The sequence below is a fragment of the Neltuma alba genome, unplaced genomic scaffold (assembly GCF_004799145.2).
Source record: "Neltuma alba isolate B1F8T4 unplaced genomic scaffold, ASM479914v2 tig00012007_pilon, whole genome shotgun sequence".
Taxonomy (NCBI): domain Eukaryota; kingdom Viridiplantae; phylum Streptophyta; class Magnoliopsida; order Fabales; family Fabaceae; genus Neltuma; species Neltuma alba.
Window position 1 is genome coordinate 162,663 of NW_021636578.1, and position 17,954 is coordinate 180,616.

Below are 17,954 nucleotides of genomic sequence, written 5' to 3' on the forward strand. Positions count from 1 at the left end.
TTTTTTTTTTTTTGCCTTACAAATTATGGATAACTTATATGAGTGTATTATTTGGGAAAAATCCCCAAAAAATACTTCTAAAATTTTAAAATTTTAAATCAGGAATAACTATAAAAATGTATTGTTATTTGCTTTTTAAATGTTTTCAATTGTTATTAAAGTGTAGTAAACAAAACTGATTTAAAATTTTAAAATTTTTAAAATATATTTTTTGGGATCCTTCCTATTATTTATCGCAGATTTCTTCAACCTGTATTGGGTATGTTGGTTGGGCTGTCTCTGTTGGTGTCCAAATTAGCATGGGTCATTGGCCCAATAACACTGGGCTTGTGTTCTTCGTTCTTCTTTTTTAAATATTCCCACCATTTGAGTTTTTTTTTTTGGACTGGAGGGGAGGTTATTGGAGCAAATATCTATTTTAAGAAATCCATACGAAATTTCAATAATGAATTGTAATTGTAATTATTACATCTTCTGGCTTCTGGTGAGTTAATGTACATAAAAAAGTTGTTACATGTTAACCTTGAACTTCCAAAACGACATTATGCGTTGCGAGAGCCTTTATGAATATGATAAATGTGCAAGTTTTTTTCTTTTGGGTGAATGATAGGGCCAAAAAAAAAAAAAAAGACCATCATTCGTTCGATTGCCACCTTTTGACCATTGAAAAAAACAAGCAACATTTTTCAAATGATATTCTGAAGACTTGTAAAACTTCCAAAGAAACTAACCATCACAATTGACAAGACTAGATATCAACAACGACAAGAGTTTCGAACATCTATGGCATAAACTAGGGGTAGTTTTTTTGTTTTAAAACAAAAATTGTGGCCAACAGGTTTTTGTCTGGCTTAGTTTGGACGTGAAAAGGAAATAAAAGAAAGCAACAAGCTAAGCTAGCCTAGACCGGCAGGGAGGCAGAGGAACGCTTTAAACTGAACTATGTTTCGAAGCAAACATGAAAATGGAATTGTCAGCTTCCGCCTGGATTGCGCTCATTTTTATTAACAAACACCAGAGCAGCAAATATCAACGTTACTCTCTCTACATGCCATACCCTCAAAAAAGGGAAGAAGAAAACAAAAGCGCCACCGTTTCCATTATTAGATACCTACTCCACTACGACTACTACTGGGCCCACCCTATCCCTCTCACACATACACATTTCACTCTGGAATTTGCAGCCACTTGCACTTTTATGCCCCAAAAGTTGTGTGCATTTCACAACTCACATCCCCATCAAAACTCTGTTTATTTACAGCCACAAACATGGTGTAAGTATCAGCAACCACGTGGCCACTTCTGGGACGCCCAATGTTGCCAGACGGGTGTCTCCCACTGAAATGAGCTTTTTTATTCCGGCAAACAAAAAGCAATGGATAGGATAGGATCGATGTCCATTCTTCTTGTTGTTGTTGTTGTTCGAGTGTAGCTTCACATCATCAGCTTGGTGGAAACCTCAGAGTGGTCGGTTGTTCGAGAGGGACCAGACAAGGTACGCTGGTCCTCAACTTCCATCTCCTAACCAGTTCATTTAATTGGGATCTCAAATTCGAGGGGAAAAAAAGAAAAAAGAAAAATTGCAGAATTGCTTATTGGGTAAAACAGCAATTCTAGTACCAGCCAGAACATAAATTTTGTCGCCATCGGAGTCACTCTCGATGGGACTCAGTGGCTATATAGATTTGGAACCATGAGGGATGGTGGATATGCCTTGCCGAGAAAGTTCAGCCAATACGCTATCTGTGGAAGGAGGTTTGAGACCCAAGGGCAAGGGCAGCCATGGCTTGCTTATTGCCTCCTTCACAACCTTGTCAACAACTTCATCCGCCTGCATGCACCCAACACAAGCAAACTGTAAGGAAATTTTCGTGCCCATTTAGAATCTTCAAGGCTCAAGCATAGTGAAAGTTATTAAGGATTTGAAAGTGAAAACTTTAACTGGGATGCCCCATGTAAAAACTGGTAGCTTGGCATTATAAACTATTCTGAAGGTATGGCATTACCGGATGATGCTCCAACGAACTTGGAGGCATGCTAGAGTTATAATCAACGTTATTAGCACTGTGCAATCCAGGCGTATGCTGCATTTGACAGGAAAAGTTTAATTAGCCGTAGGTATGGTTAGATTTACTCATGATACTCAGAATAAGGGAAGGTTAAGATCTTCTATTAGCGTTATTCACTTGAGTGTGGTAAAAACAAGGATTTTGAGAAGGTGGCAACACAGGGCAACCCCATGCTTCTGCGTGCATCTGAAACATCAACCATATGGCAAATCATCACAGGGCCGCTCAAAGTGGTTTGTAAAACAAAGGAAAACACAGCTTTAGTTCTGATGAGAAATAGTACCCCCGGAAAAGGCTGCCATACGTGATAGTTAGGTGGGCCCCACATCTGTACACCAGCCGGTTGACTTCCTGGTTGACCCCACATAGGATACATAGGAGCTGGAGATAAGGTGTGGTTAGAATGATATTGAGGATAGGCCATAATGGGCCTTGGCACATAATAGCTCCTTTGCATTATATCTCTTTGATTTGGCCATCTTCGATCTTCTTCCTTAGGCAAGATATGTCTCTTGTGCATTCTATATTTCTGTTCGACCAAAAAAAAGGAAAAAAGTAACTTGAGTCAACCTAAGAGGATACATGGATATGGCTTTTTATAATCATCTAGTGCCACTAGCAGCGTTGTTTTTGAAAGAAACTGGGACTATAACCAGCAAGCTAAACAATTACCTGAAGATGGCTAGCCACATTATGCCTTGTCAACCCCTCCACTTTCATTAGCTCCAGAATTCGAGAAGGTATGGCTTGATCAATACCTAGTTGTTCCACTGCATGAACAAATTTGTTATGCAGTTCAGGCGTCCAGTCTACCTGAAACCAAAATTATTCGACAAAAGCATGTTGAGATCATCAGAACCAGTAAATCATTTGCTTACTTGAAAAAAATTCCATTATATAAAAAAGAATAGAAAGGAATAAGAAACAAACAACACAAGGGTGTAAGATGGAAGAAAGTCGCATAAGCTAGTGGTAAAACAATAGTTCATGGAAGCCTGGTAAGCGGGTGACTGAACAATTTTGAGAATAATGCCATGTTCAAGTTTAACAGTATATTATGGATGTCCATATATCGAGAAGATTTTCCTCAACAAGAAAATACATTCTATAAAGCAACATACAAGGAAGGAGACAAGGATTGGAGTGATGCTGCTTTGCAAAGTGATTTTAGTTGGAAGCTCCTTTGAAAAAACTCTTAATAATTCGTTCAATAAAGAAGTCTAAGACTTGATAATTCCATAATAAATTTATTATACGCACTTCGTCAAGAAGACATCAACAAAGAGAGGTGTCTATCCATGTCCCATTATTAATTACTCCAACCATGCTAATTAGACACATTACTAGATTCGAGTTAATAGGCATCCCATCTAGTCAGTAGTCACATAATGCAATAGATTTGAGTTAATAGGCATGCCAAATTTTTAACAGGAAGGAGGAGGAGGAAGGATCTAAACATGGTTATCCATAAGTGCTGATATATTTTGGCCAAAAACAAATTAAGTGCTGATGTATAGGCTTAATGCCTATTTTGCAGCAGGAGAGAGGGACATGCACAAAGATGACAAGAACAAGAAATCAAAAAGCAGCTTACCTTCACCTTCTTTGATTTCTTTTTATTAGCTGTGTTCTCGCATGCATCACTGAGAACACCTACTTTTTTGGGAGATGCAGTGCTATCATCATGGCTGCTCACAAAATTTCCATCATGATTATGTGTAGATACATCACTCTCACTCTTGGAACCATTGGCATACTCCTCTTCCTTCTTAATTAGAGTCGTTTCAGGCTTACTTGGTTGAGGTGTAGCACCCTCAGAATTCGAATTTCCACATGTAGTTTCGACAGATATAGTTTCCCCATCCAGGTCTCCACTTTCTTTTTCAGTCAAGCAATGAGTCTGTTCATGGCAATCTCCATCATCCAGTAATCTAGCCCCCTGTTTTAATTGTGGAGTTGAAGGAGCTGGATATTTATTATCACTCCCCGATGATAGCTCATGGTCATGTTCACTAAACCTTGATACTTTCTCGATATCTATTGAGATTTTACTTTGCTGTTCCTTATTTTCTGTTTCGAGCTGCAATATTGATACCACAGATTCTTTGACAGGCTTTAGTGATTCAGACAGGACAGTTGCCCCAGCATTAAATGCCTGCTCAATTAAACTACATCAGGAACAATTTTGTTCAAATTATGTTCATAGTAAACGCCAGCATAATGCCATAACTATTATCAGACCTTGTGAACCACATGCTGCCAGATATTCCTGAGCTTTTCTTCAGAGAGCGGTTTTCTTAGGAACTCAACTGCGCCAAGCTTAAGAAAGAACAGACAGAATCAAAAGTAAAGCATCAACAACTAGGATGCAATGAAAAGAGACTGCTGACATTTGAACTAGATAGTCACTACTTCTATTAGAGAGGCCTGGTTTAAAAGGAAAAGTTCAGATTTTGGTCTATGATTTGAAAGTGCTAAAAGTATGAACTAACCAAAAAATGCAAAAACATCAAATAGAATATTAAATCTAAGTTTGAATGATACTAAATAAAGCAGTGGTCTTGGATTGTATATTCTTACTGCAACAGTTTAGGAAGTCTGGTTGGTATACGCTAGTAGGACTGTTTTCTTGTTTTTCCTTTTATGCTGTGTTATTTTTAATTTAAAAAAAACCACTGAGATTAATATTGTTAAGCCGAAATCTTACTGCTATACACTTCATCATAGTGCTGAGGCAATGATCGTTTGAAGTCACTGCATCAAATTAAAAGTATCACTTGTTAGGAAAACTGTGTCAGGAGAAGGATCCTAGAGTAAACTTCTTACTTGTGTTTCTCATGCAATGTTCCCTTACAGACCATGCATGCATTAAGAAGGTTACAAGATTCTCAAGGCAAAAAGAAGTTTTCAAGTTATGTAAAAAAAAAAATGACTGACGACCATGAAACAAATGAAAAAAGGTGAAAAAAATCCTTAGAACTTACAGTTATTAGAGAAAAAATAGCAAGAGATAAAGATCCAGAGAGAGGCGAAACTAATTGTTGGACTTGAAAGGTACAATGTGTCGGCTTCTCCTTATTAAAAACTGGTTTTACTTGTAATGAATTCAGACTGAGCATTCGACTTTTAAGTTCCATTTAGAATAGAATGCCCCTTGGGAGTGGAAGAGAAATACAAGTTAAAAAATTGCATAGCTAGGGTTGGTTTCTGAACTCACTAATGGTTGGCAGGTCCTTGGCATTCTCAAGAAATTTGAAACACCCTTGGTCATTGCTTGTACTAACCTGCAATTATAGGTGCAAGTAGGATCGATGTGTTGGTGAATAATCAAACTATTAATGCTGTCTTATACCAATAATCTAAAAGAATTGAAGATTTAAATGATAAAAGTCATGACAATAATTTCACAAATTCTAAAGTATATTACCTCCACAATGGCAACATGGAAGCCTTCGGGTTTGCTTGAGATTGCCGACAAGGCTTCATTCTCGTTGCAGAATATAGAAACTGCACAATTACGCTGAGGCTTACTAAGCAGATTAACAGAGTGACAGGCATGTGAATAAAACAAAGGATAACGGGATTGTGGGAATATAGGGATGCAACTTGAAATTTCAATAGCATTCAAAACTCTGCTTAAGTTTGTTCTTAAAATAGTTTTAATAAAATTCACTTTTTGACATGGTTTTGTTTACCTCAATACATGCTATTGGTTTACATTCACGTAATTAATCCATGCTAATTAAGCATATCCATGGACCAAATATGAGTAGACTGGGCCGTTCAAAGCGAGTGAGAAATTCATCTGTCCTTAAAATTCTCATAGTTTGGATCACATGAAGTTATTGAAACACTTAATGCATATGGTTCAGAAGCAAATGAATATTTTGGCAGCTTTATAAGTCATTTAAAAGAATACCAAAAATAACATTAAGCATAGCAAAAGGATAAAAAAATAGCGTACTTTAGGATTGTCTAACCTCCGATTCCATTTAATCCCATACCACAAAATTCCCCAGAATTATATCCAGAGCATCCAAAGCAACGAAACTTTACGGGATGCCAAGAGGGGGGAAAAAAAATGGGGACCAATTCTATTCATTAATAAAGCAAGTGGGAAATTGCTGGGCCGAAATACAAGAAGGTGAAAAAGTAAGGGAAGCTAACAAAAAAAGTATTACCAATATAGTCCATGGCCTCCAGCTTTGCTCTTATATCGGCAGCAGAATTGGTGTTCCCATCAAGGAGAAGAACCCTAAGTCCCTTGGGAAAATCTTTCCAGCTTTGTAAATCATTGGCAGTACAAACCATAGCTGGTTTGGCATCGTTCTCAGCCCCTACCCACCTGGTAACATCATTAACTAGTTATCAATATTTAATCAATTTAGAGAGACCCCAACAAAAAAGTCACAAGCTTGATCTAGTAAGCTAAACCAGACAACAGTCCAAATTGCTTAGCTTCAAAGCTACCAAACAAGAGAAAACAAGATAAGTTACCTCGAATTGTACTGTTTTTAAACCAGAGTTACAAGGAAACGAAACAAGCAAACACTTCCTTGCACATTACTTAATTTGCTCACATAGTAAAAAAAGACAAGGATTTTCAGAGAGCATATAATGCAGCATACTGACTACCCTTTATAGATCAACCGAAATAAGTTTTGGCTTGGGAAGAAAGTGAGAGTGCAAGTATTGATCACGCACGATGCGGCTGGTAAATCATAACACGATTCCTACAAATTTTACCAGCTTTTCAAGTGGCACTTTTACAGAACAATAAAAGATAGAGGTTCGTGTAAGATCTCCCAGAGAGGAAAGTGGAAATAGCAATTCATAATCACACACCCAGAAAGGAAACCAAAGGGGAGAGAGGTGGAAAAAGCGAAGAAGCTTAAAAGTGAGACACGTGCATGCAGATAATCGTACCCAGACATACAAAAGCAAAACAAAATCAGCCAAAAAAAAAAATGAAGGCATGAACCGAGAGCGGATCAGCATGCAGATGAGAAAATGAAACTAAGAAAAAATTGAGCCTTTGGAAGGCATTATCACCACCTTCAGTATGAAGAAAATGGCTCTTCGTCACTCAGCTTCAGAAGTTTAAATTATCTGCTCTCCTCTTTGTTTCGTGGGGAAGCAACAGAGGAGGGACAGCGAGCAAGGGAGGGAGAGAGAGAAGACAGAAGGAGCAAAGAAGGAGAAGGGTAGAAGAGGTTTAAGATGTGTTTTTGAAGCGCGTCTCTCACCCTCTCTGACTTCTGAACAGTAGCTATCAGCTGTTCCGGACCACAGAATACGTAGAAAGCCTCTCTCCCCCTCTCTCTCAATAATGTTACTAAACCATACTGCCACCTCTTCAACGATATTATTCCAAAACTACCCTTACTCTCACTTTCTTTTTGAATAATTAATTAAATTAAATTTTTATTATATTTTTTTAAACTTATGAGTTGTGACCTCACACTCAAAAAAAAAAAAACAAAACAAAAACTCTAAAGAAAGCTAGTCAAGCTTCAGTTTTTAATATGATAATTAGTCGTGGGATTGGATTTTATCATAATATAAGATATCAGCTTATGTGTTTTTTAAATTTATAATTTTTTTATCAGGAAGTATTCTATTGTATATCTTAAGGGTTAATTTTAATATACATAATTTAATAAGATAATTTAGAAAATTAATACACATATATTATGAATAACTAACTTAGTTAATTATTTTGATATAAGTAAATTAATTATTTAATTCATATATTAATTTATATAACGACACTTACGAATCACATTATTTATTATACGGATAATAAATTTCAATTTTCAGATTCCTCGCCACAGTTAAAATTAAATTTGAAGGCATACAGAACAGGTGGAACCTAATTTTGATAAGGGGATGAGATTAAGAATTTACTTGGGAAGTAGAATTAGAAATTTCCTTATGAAAACAACATTATATCCAAATTTAGGGAGGTGGGGCCGGCACTTTCCCTCATAAGCTGGGTCTAGTCCCTGCCACAATGTCTACTTTTTTTAATTTGTTTTTCACTTTTTTTGGCTCAAAAATTGGCAAATTTGTGTCCCCCCCCCCCCCAATTGTGTAATTGCCGTCGAGTGAGTGCAACCGCGGTGTGTAGAGCAATTTTCCGGACAATTTTATTGGATACCATCGTAATTTTAAGCTTAAGGTCTAAATTATTTTTTTTTTAAATTGATTCGAAGCCAAGCTCCATTACAAAGTGTTTGAAAAATTTCATAATTACTTTAAAAAAAACACTATTACTGAAATTGAAGCAAATTTTTTTTTATATATTTATCTCGAGTTTTATTAAATTACTTATGAAAATTTATTCCAAACTCCCCTCACTTGATACATTTCAAAACACTTTTGCTTGATAACAAGGTTTTGTAGGTCACTTTAATAACTAGCAGAATTGGAGGAAATTATTCAAGTTGAACCCGATTTACTATTTTTCAAATCCAAACACTTTCGATTTTTTTTTTTTAACACCGGTCAGCTCAATATGCAGTTATATATTCATTTGCTACGCAAAGAATCATGCATTGGTTAGTAGTTACAATTTTTTTTTTTGGGTAACTCAGGAGAAAACAAAAGAACAAAGAGCAAATATAAGGCCCCACCTTAGTATTATTATTGTTGTTGTTATTATTATTATTATTTGGGTGCCAAGAAATCGGAAAAGAAAAGTAGTTACAGTGAGAGGGATTAGATAACGTTGGTGTCCTCAGCGAACGGGGCCTTAATTAGTGATTAACCATCTCTAATCACATGCGGAGACAATAATGGCTTCTATCGGGTCAACGTCAAAATAATTGCCGCACAACAAAAATAACACGACACGACTTTTGATGGGTTTACCTTTCACGGTTAGATGCGTTTTTTCATCTTGGACTTTTTTGGTTTTCACCTCAATTTTTTTTTTTACAATATTTAATTTTTAAATATCTTTTATAATATACTTGATATTATAATCCCTCCTTGCTATTTCAAATACGTTAAAACTATACGAGTTGATTAATTTGCAATAAAATATAAATAATTTTTTAGACTCTTTATTATTTATTAATTAATGGTTGGCATTATTTTTGATGAATCCCAAAATTTCTATTCTCTATCGTGATCCGGAGTGAATGTTTTAGACAAAAAATATTCTTTTGATTTTAAATATAAAACTTATTTTATAATGTAATTTATGAGTTAGTGATCCAAATAGTACCTTATATTTTTGATACCTGAGACATCCTAACAGGTCCCTTACTGAGAATGGGAGAGAGTATGAGAACAAATTCCACAAATTTTAATCACATAAAAAATAGAAAATCTCACCAAAAAATTTAGAATCATTAAATCTCAAATTAGATTTGTTAATAACGCTAGGTTTTAACAATACTTGACTTGAAAATAATAACACAGTTTTATTAAAAAAATAAGGTTATTTAAGATTTAGTAATTTCAAATATCTTTTATGAATTATCTCCACAAAAACGTTCTTGCCTTGGTTAATTAGATGTATAAATATATATATATATATACTGGTTGGTGGGATATTGTAATTTCTCTACAAAGAAGTTTTCTCTTAGCCAATAAGAATTTTTCCTGCAGTAAGTGAAATTTGGAAAATTGGCCTGAAAAAATTATCATCCTTGAGGACTGGTCTTGCTGGTGCTTGTCATGGCGCCCGTTGCCCATTCTACTTTCCTAATTACAAACTTCACGCGATGTCCTTGTTCAATTGTCTCTGGAGTAACGTACTGCTATTTGTGAGCGGAAGGACAAAAGCGTAATTTTGAGGGCCTGACATCATGCTTAGAGAGGCATGGCATGGCAGTTAGTTCGTTAATTGGCATGTAAGTTATTCACCAAATAATAATAGGAAAAAAATTGTAAGTTTTCTTCTTTTTCGTTTTTGACAAGAAGAAAAAGAAACAAAAAGAATGCCAGATACTTGATCTGCTGCACCTGGTTCCCACTTGCTCCAGAAAGCCTTCAGGAAGAAAATTTAAGATGAATTATATTTGTTAGTAATAAGTTTAGCAGCAAAAATTTTACTCCATCTAATCCCTAATCTGACAGTTAGTTGGGAATTGAATTTGATATGAAATATAAGACATCAATTCATTTTATTTTTTATACTTATCGTCTTTTACAATTATCTGTATCAATTATAGATGTTAAGAAAGTTTGCATCAAGAGATAGTTTTAAAAAAAATATTTAAGTTAAAATTATTATACCTTTTATGTTAAATTCTTTAATCACGCATCACCATGTCTTATATTTTTGAAATATTATCATTTAGTTACAACATGACCATTAGTCATATTTTACTTATATAGGTTTAGAATCAAATGATAACATTTCAAAAATAAGATATATGACTGTGTATGATTGAAAAACTCGACATAATAAATATAAAAAATTTGACCTGACTATGATTCATAGTTTTAATAGAAACAATTGAATAGGCATTGTTTAAAAAAATTAACATGTATTTTTGATAAATAATTAATTTAACTAATTTTACAAATTAATCTAAATAAGTTGAGTCGATATTATATTTTTCGAGCGAATAAGTAGATATTATATCAATAACGGGAGGTAAATACATTTTATATTCATATTCATATATCAATGACAAACCATTTATATGATTTAAAATCTTTTTTTTTTCAAGGGGTCTACAGGAGAAAACTTGTCCATAGGCATATAATCAGCACCCCTTGATTCAATATTAATCGGTGCTTGAAAATCAGCTAGTATATATATAAAAATAGTACTCGCATCTTTTTTTATTTGTTTATCCAGATCATCAGACTCTCTCCTGACACCTGATAAAGCTGATTACCTCTTAGGAGTTCCAGTCACGTGCAGCTCGTGACCGCGCGCTCGCTGGTCCCGGCCTCGCAAGTACGGCATTTTGCGAAGGGCTGCAAGCTTCGCCACGTGAACGAGACGCTCGCCCCCGTGTTGAAATAAAAAGGTGGGGAATATGAATTTGATTAGAAAGTATGAACTCCTTTTAAATCACTTTTGTATGTCTTTATAAACATATTGTATTAGGTTTAGTTTGAAAATAACAAAAAATATAACACCAAATCATAGTAATATAATACTTCTGATCCTAATTATAAGATTTTGTTTGTAAACCGGAGATAATATTAAATATAAAATAAATTACAATTTAATAATTCTTCGCCATGAAAAGGAGTATGATTTTTCTCGATCTAACATATTGACAATCTCACCACCACATATTTTATTTCACACAAAATATAAATAAATTTTATTTTTAGAAGTTATCATAATTACATATCTTTGTTTTAAAAAATGGATAGCATGCTTTCGAAAAGAATGCTAATACGTAATATATTTTATTAAAAAAGCAACTTATATATAACATTCTATTTTAATTCGTTCGTCCCAAATTTAATGTTAAATTGAAGAGCTTGGAAACTAAAAGCTCGCTGCTTGTAGGATTTAAGATACTTGGGATTTTTTTTTTGGCCAAGGGGTTTATTAGTAAGTTTCAGGTTCCTTTTGTGATTTTTTTTTGTCTTGTGTTTTGGTTACAGCCAATAATCTAAATTATGGCCAGAAAAAATAAAATAAAATTGTACTCCTATGTGGAGAGAGAATGTACAATTTTATTCTTTATTTATTATTGTACTGATTTTTTTCATGAGATATAATATATATTAAATATGACTAAAATTAAAAGTGATTAAATTTTAAATCAGAGTTAATAAAATTTTTTAAAAAATTTTATCTGTGTAAGACATGTGAAAGGTAAATTATAAACAGGATTGGGGGTATTGTCTAGCAGCAATAAGTCTGAAGCCTTGTTAAGTTGATATGCAAGGGGAAATTAATTAAATGCGCTTGTTTTTCTGGTATAACGAATAAACACCATAATACGGAGCACCAGACTTTATTTCCTGAGCGGTCGCAACGTCTGACTTTGTAATCCGATACTTTAATTAACTTTTGCATTTTGATCAGCTGACGCCGTCGAAAGTTAATACCATTCCTAAAAGGTGTTTGGATAAGGTAAAACTATAGTTTATAGAATAGCTTCTGGAAAATAGATTTTAAAGAGAATAGATTTTGAAAGAATAGCTTTTCTGAAAAAGTAATTATGATAAAGTGAGAATGTTTGGATAATTATTGTCAGAAATGCTTTTTGATATGTAGAAATTACTAAAAAGGATATAAGTTTAAATGATAATTACATGTAAGATATATTTCATAATATATGTTTATTTGAAGTAATAAATTTGTTAATAATATATATTTTGGCAACATAATAAACAAGACATAAATAATATAAATAATAAAAAATTAATGTGTATATATATATTAATAATATAATTAAATATGTTTTTAGGAAAATGATTTATTTTGCCCAAAAAAAATTATTATTAGAGTGAAGGAATATTGACGCCTTGTAACATTTTCTGGGCCCACCTCTAGCTATCAATAATCTGAAGGCAGAAGCTCCTCCGGATGGTTTTTTATCAAACCAAGGTTTTGAAGGTCAAAATCATGGTTTCAAATTTTTTTGGGGTGTTTAGCTGATTTCTCCCCAAACCATCCTAGTGTCTCCAACGGAGCAACCCGAGATAATAGATGTTGAAATATTAAAAATAAAATTGCTTGGTGGTTGTCACTCAATTAAATTTCTTAAGTGCGGGTTGGGAGTTTTAGCCCTTTATGAATATAATAAATGTGTGAGTGTGAATTATAAAAAAGTATTAGAAGTGTTTAATATAAAAAGTTAAATAATTAATTTATAAATACTAAGAAAATTAATTTAGTTATTTGTACTAATTGAGTGTTGTATTTTCCAAAAACTCTTATTAATTATATGTACTATAATTACCCATTGATAGAAATCACTTGACATGTACATCATGGGAATTAATTGAAAAAAATAAATAAATATAAGAGATAAAATAAATTATGGTCTTATATTTAGAATCAAATTGACTATCCAACCAGCTCTTATATTATGAATAGGAGGTACTCCCTCTAATCTTATTATAAGTTTCAAATAACTAATTCACAGATAACAAGTAATTAGTTAAAGTTAGGTAAAAGCAATAAATAGGTTAGAAATATATTTTTATTTTTAAGTATGTCTTTGTAATAAATGAGAAAAAAATGAACTAGAATATGTAGGAAAATGTGATAAGAAAGATTATAACCAAGAAAGAATAACTAATTAAGGATAAAATTAAAAAAAGTACATTAAATATTAAAAAAATACAAATTAAAACTTATGAAATAAATTATACCCTTTTCCTATTTTTTTTTCCCGATTATAAGGGACAGCATCGAACCCGCGCGTACACACACCCATACCACTAGACCAAACAACCGGTGGTATCTTTTTTCTGTTTTAAAGCTTATAAATAGGACGTAAGAGAGCAGTGTTTAAAATAAAATTGAGGTAGAAAAATAGTCGAAGTAAAATAATTGACAACTTTCATTCCAAAATTTAATGTCAGATCGAAGGAGTCAAGGGACCACAACCACTCGTTTCATACTAGGGAGTTCATTTAGTTTGACCTTTTTCTTACTAATCCAATAAATGACTACCTCCACAAGAACACAAAATTAATTGGAGCGAGAAGAAGCGGCCAGACGCAACAAAGGCAGTTAAATGTGGATTTTCCTTGTGGGATACTAAATGCATTAATTGTTAGGAGGCTGATCCCTAAGATGAGTTCATCCGTCTGGGGAAATCATCATATTCATCGCTGTACATGAGTACATTATTGCATTATCAAGACATCTATACATATGAGCTAAAAAGTTGTGCATAATTGATCCTGCAGGGAGTCCTTCCCTCCTTCCCGGGCCCCTCTCCTAATTATGATCATTCTAAAAAGTTTGCATCTTTTTTAATTTTTTTTATTTGATTCGTTTATTGGATGAAAATATATTGCTAGACTTGAGTGACTTATCCTGTATGCAGCTTGCTAGACAAACTAATTACGGTACAGTTTTTTAAAAAAATTCAAAATAACTCGATTTTTATATTTTTTTCAGAGTTAAGATCTATTAAATATCTTAAAATATCATTTAGGCATATATAATATCTTAAAGTATTTTACGGTGTAATTTTATGTTTAAAATATTTGTTAGAAGTAATTTCTTCCTTAGAGTATTTATTTAGGAGCATTTTTAACCTTAACTCTCTAATAAGTCCAACTAGTGAAGGTACATCAAGCACTTTAATGTAATTTTTTTAACAGTACTTAACATGCTAAAATAATTTTTTTTAGTGTATTTTTACCTTTAAAATATTTTTTGAGTTAACTCTTTATCATTTCCCCCCATATTTTTAACTCTCATCTTTTAGTATTTTCAACAATCAGATTTTCAATTTTTAGGTAATCATCTTAAATGTTTTATATACTTATCTTTCAAAATTTCAACCCGAATTTTCAATTATTTTCAGTAATAAAAATATAGAACACAAATATTAAAAACATTTAAAATCACCGCTGAAAAATTGGAAAATTATTACCAAGCTTTTACTCTTTTTTTTTTTTGCCAAAAATTACCAAGCTTTTACTTGAATCCATGGAAAGGTCAGCAACTAAAACTTTCATGTCCTTGAGGGGAATTTATTCACCTAATCTCTCTGTGTTGATCCTTTGCAATAAGAGGGCAGTTAGGTGGGCAGACACATCTGTATAGAAGGAAACAGGAAAAAAGGCGTCATCACATTGAGATTGAGGTACCTTGAGGACTCAGCCATGGATGGAACCCATAGTTTCAGACTCAAAACCAGGAAGGTGATGATATGAATGAAATGAAAGTAGTAAATGACCAATTTCATAAAGTCAGATCCAAGTGTGATGTGGCAACGCATTAATGGCAAAGGAAGCATTCAGTTCATCTTTCTTTTCCCGAATGCTTATAGTTTCCAGTACCTTGCTTAACGGCAGATCCACCTACCTTAACCTTAGTCTCCGGATTGGCCCAACCTAGCCATGACTTTAATTAGCCTACTTGAACCGTTTATGTATCTCAACGTGTCTTATCACAAACAAGAGCAGGGCTATATTGTCTGTATTTTCCATCCACAGAAAAACCAGAAGCGTTAACTTTCTGGATTTAAATCCCTCACTTGCTCGCCCACAGTTTCTAATCATACATAAAAACAAACAGCTTATCTTTCCCCTCTTTTTCTTCCCAATTTCAAATCTTTGAGGTAGTGGAAGTCCCACAGGATCATCTCACAGATCTTTGTCCCCTCCGTCGAGCCAGGTTTTCAAAGGGCTCAATCATTTTCACTGTGGTGTGAGCTTTGAGAGAGAGAGAATTCTGGTAAAGACATGGAAATTAGATCAGAATACCACGTTGTGTCATCATCCTACTGTTCAAATTAACTCTGGTTGAGTAATGGAGTCTATTTGCAATAATAATCCTTAGTGTGATGCTGTTTATTTCTAATTGCCTTTTTCTAACTTTGCTTCAGAGCCACATTTGCTAACTGAGGAAGCAGCACCACAAGTTTGGTTTGCCTTTTGTATTGTTCCTTCTAGAAATATTATTATGGATAAAACCATGCAATAATTGGCATATTCCGTTCGTAATAATATCTTCTTGCATAGAGATAATTATTGCTCTTTCCCCCTTTTATGTCTTTTAGCATAACATAGAACATTTTGCCCGTCTCTTGCGGGCAACAAAAAAAATGAAGAAGGAAAGTTGAAGTTAAACACGAACTAGTGTTGTGGATTAATTACTAGTACCTGCAAACGCATGCCTTATTTGAACCAAATGACAAATAGTAAATAATTAACAAAAGGGTGACTGGTTTAGCTGCCTTTCAAAAAACGATGAAGAAGATAATTAATTCTGATATTGTTAATGAGGACTTAACTGATCCAGTTTGAAATACTTCTTTGATATTCCTAAATTAGTATGCTTTTATGTAGTCAGCTCCACCTGTTTCTGGGATTCACTGATTAGTTAACTGTCACTAATCATGTACGCACAGATTTAGTTTCTAAAGCATATACATATAAACCTCAATATATTGGTGTGTCTGATAAATTTGAATTTTACATGCGTATGTCTTGCAAATTAAATGTCATGAACCTTCTGATTGCTTATCGGATATGCAATATATATTGCAAGCAGGATGTGGCAGTGATGTGACTGAACAGCATAGTTTGTTGAAATATATATTTCTTTTTTCCCTCTATCTGATTTTGGAAGAGATGGGAAACTGGGTCATAATACAACTATATAAAACCTGGGGCATCTGAATGACACAAATCAAATAAAAATCAGAAATAGTCAAATAGATAAAGGATCTTTTCATGATCTTCTTGAAACAATATTAATTGATCTTAGACTTTAATTAGAAGTAGTGCAGAGAGTCACGGAACTTGGTGTGAATCGTGGATTATTGCAGAAAATTATTCTGCTGTACCGGGCAGTACCTCAGCTATTCACATATAAATGTACCAAAGTGATGAATACTTACGTAGTCAGTTTGCTCAACATTTCATGATAAGCTTCAAATCTGAGTCATGATGATAAGGTTCAAAACTTCAAATTTGAAAATATCAAACCACGCGCTGACATCTGTGTCAATTGATTTAGTCACGAGCAAAGGAGAAACTGCAATGTCAAACTGATTAGTATGACCACACATTAGCCACATTGACTGTACTTTTAAAACGAAGTACTTGATAAAACATCTTCCAAAGTAATCTCCTGTAACCTTAAAAATTTACAGAAACTGTCTTGAAAAATGGTTATATCAGATGAATAACTGCTGTCGAAATAACTTGGTGCTTGAAGTTTTGAATTACTCGACAGAACAAGGCGTGGTTGGCCAGCCTGTGGTAATATAGTTCCCTAGCTTGGGGGCGTTGGTGGCTGAGATTGAATACTGCAGCACTTTATTTGAGGAGTCACATGTGGGATTAATAGGTGGGGTGTGGAGGAATGGAATAAGGCATGATTGGGCATCTGGGCTGCACCCTTTATCAAAAAATGGGTTGCAGTACTGTTGCATGTGGTTGGTGAGTTATTGGTGGTTTTGTCTGGTTCAAGCAAGTTAAAGCGACAATAATGGGGTTTGATGCTTTACAATACAGATAAAGGGAAGCAAACATTGGCCATCTTAGCATTGGGTTGGTCAACTTCTCAGGGCTAGTTTGTCATTTTTACCATTTGGCCAACATGCAAGGGATACGGATGCTCTTGCAGTGGCTGTGGCCCAGGCCCCCTCCACTCAATGTCTCTTGGCTTTCGAAATGAAGGACTTCTCTGGCTTGTAGTTCGGTACTACTGCACCCTTACTGTATGCACAGTCACTTCACAGCCACATATTTAGGACCCCGTTGTCGTAGTTGAATCTCAGCCACAAGCTAATGGGTTAAGGAAAATGTTCAAAAGCAAAAATGTCACCCTTTTCGCCCACCGTGGGGCTCGAACCCACGACCACAAGGTTAAGAGCCTTGCGCTCTACCGACTGAGCTAGACGGGCAGTTCGGTGGGCGGAGCCAAAATAAAATACTAACCCTATTTTTGTCGTTATTATAAATTCCTAAAACAAATAATGGATATATATATTTGATTCAACTCCTATTGTCCGTTAGTAACTGCTGAATTTTTATTATATTGTATCCAATAATATAAATATGTCTGTATTACGCTTTATCATTACTTCTCAGCGATTGTTTAATCATGTTTATTGTTGTTTTTATCTTTCTTCTTTCGGGGATATTTGAATCTCTTTTTTGTCACTGGTCCAAGAGGGGGGGTATCTCGGGTCATCATCTTTCGCCTTGTTTTCTTCGATACAAGATATTTTATTAGATTGCTCAAATTATCAGAAAAAA

General features: G+C 34.1%; 1 protein-coding gene and 1 non-coding gene across 5 annotated transcripts; both read right to left on the bottom strand.

The window, feature by feature from the left end:
• Nucleotides 1-924: 924 nt before the first annotated feature.
• LOC114720908 (two-component response regulator-like APRR2) lies at nt 925-7,339 on the bottom strand. Of its 4 annotated transcripts, XR_003738003.1 has the most exons (13): nt 7,125-7,337; nt 6,251-6,414; nt 5,497-5,576; nt 5,287-5,353; nt 4,777-4,823; nt 4,311-4,388; nt 3,664-4,224; nt 2,742-2,882; nt 2,353-2,598; nt 2,187-2,255; nt 2,007-2,084; nt 1,621-1,831; nt 925-1,521 (listed from the first exon to the last, which is right to left on the bottom strand). XR_003738003.1 is itself a non-coding variant. In XM_028906643.1 (12 exons), exons 2-12 carry the CDS (start codon nt 6,378-6,380, stop codon nt 1,676-1,678), a joined length of 1,647 nt encoding a protein of 548 aa, XP_028762476.1. In that variant the 5' UTR covers nt 6,381-6,414; nt 7,125-7,339; the 3' UTR covers nt 925-1,675. The 4 variants fall into 4 exon arrangements, 3 of the variants coding, with proteins under 3 accessions (XP_028762476.1, XP_028762475.1, XP_028762474.1); XM_028906643.1 differs by having other exon boundaries at nt 925-1,831; nt 3,670-4,224; nt 7,125-7,339; XM_028906642.1 differs by having other exon boundaries at nt 925-1,831; nt 6,251-6,406.
• A 10,187-nt stretch (nt 7,340-17,526) lies between these two features.
• TRNAK-CUU (transfer RNA lysine (anticodon CUU)) lies at nt 17,527-17,599 on the bottom strand. The gene has a single exon. It is a non-coding gene; the product is annotated as a tRNA-Lys (tRNA).
• Nucleotides 17,600-17,954: the final 355 nt, after the last annotated feature.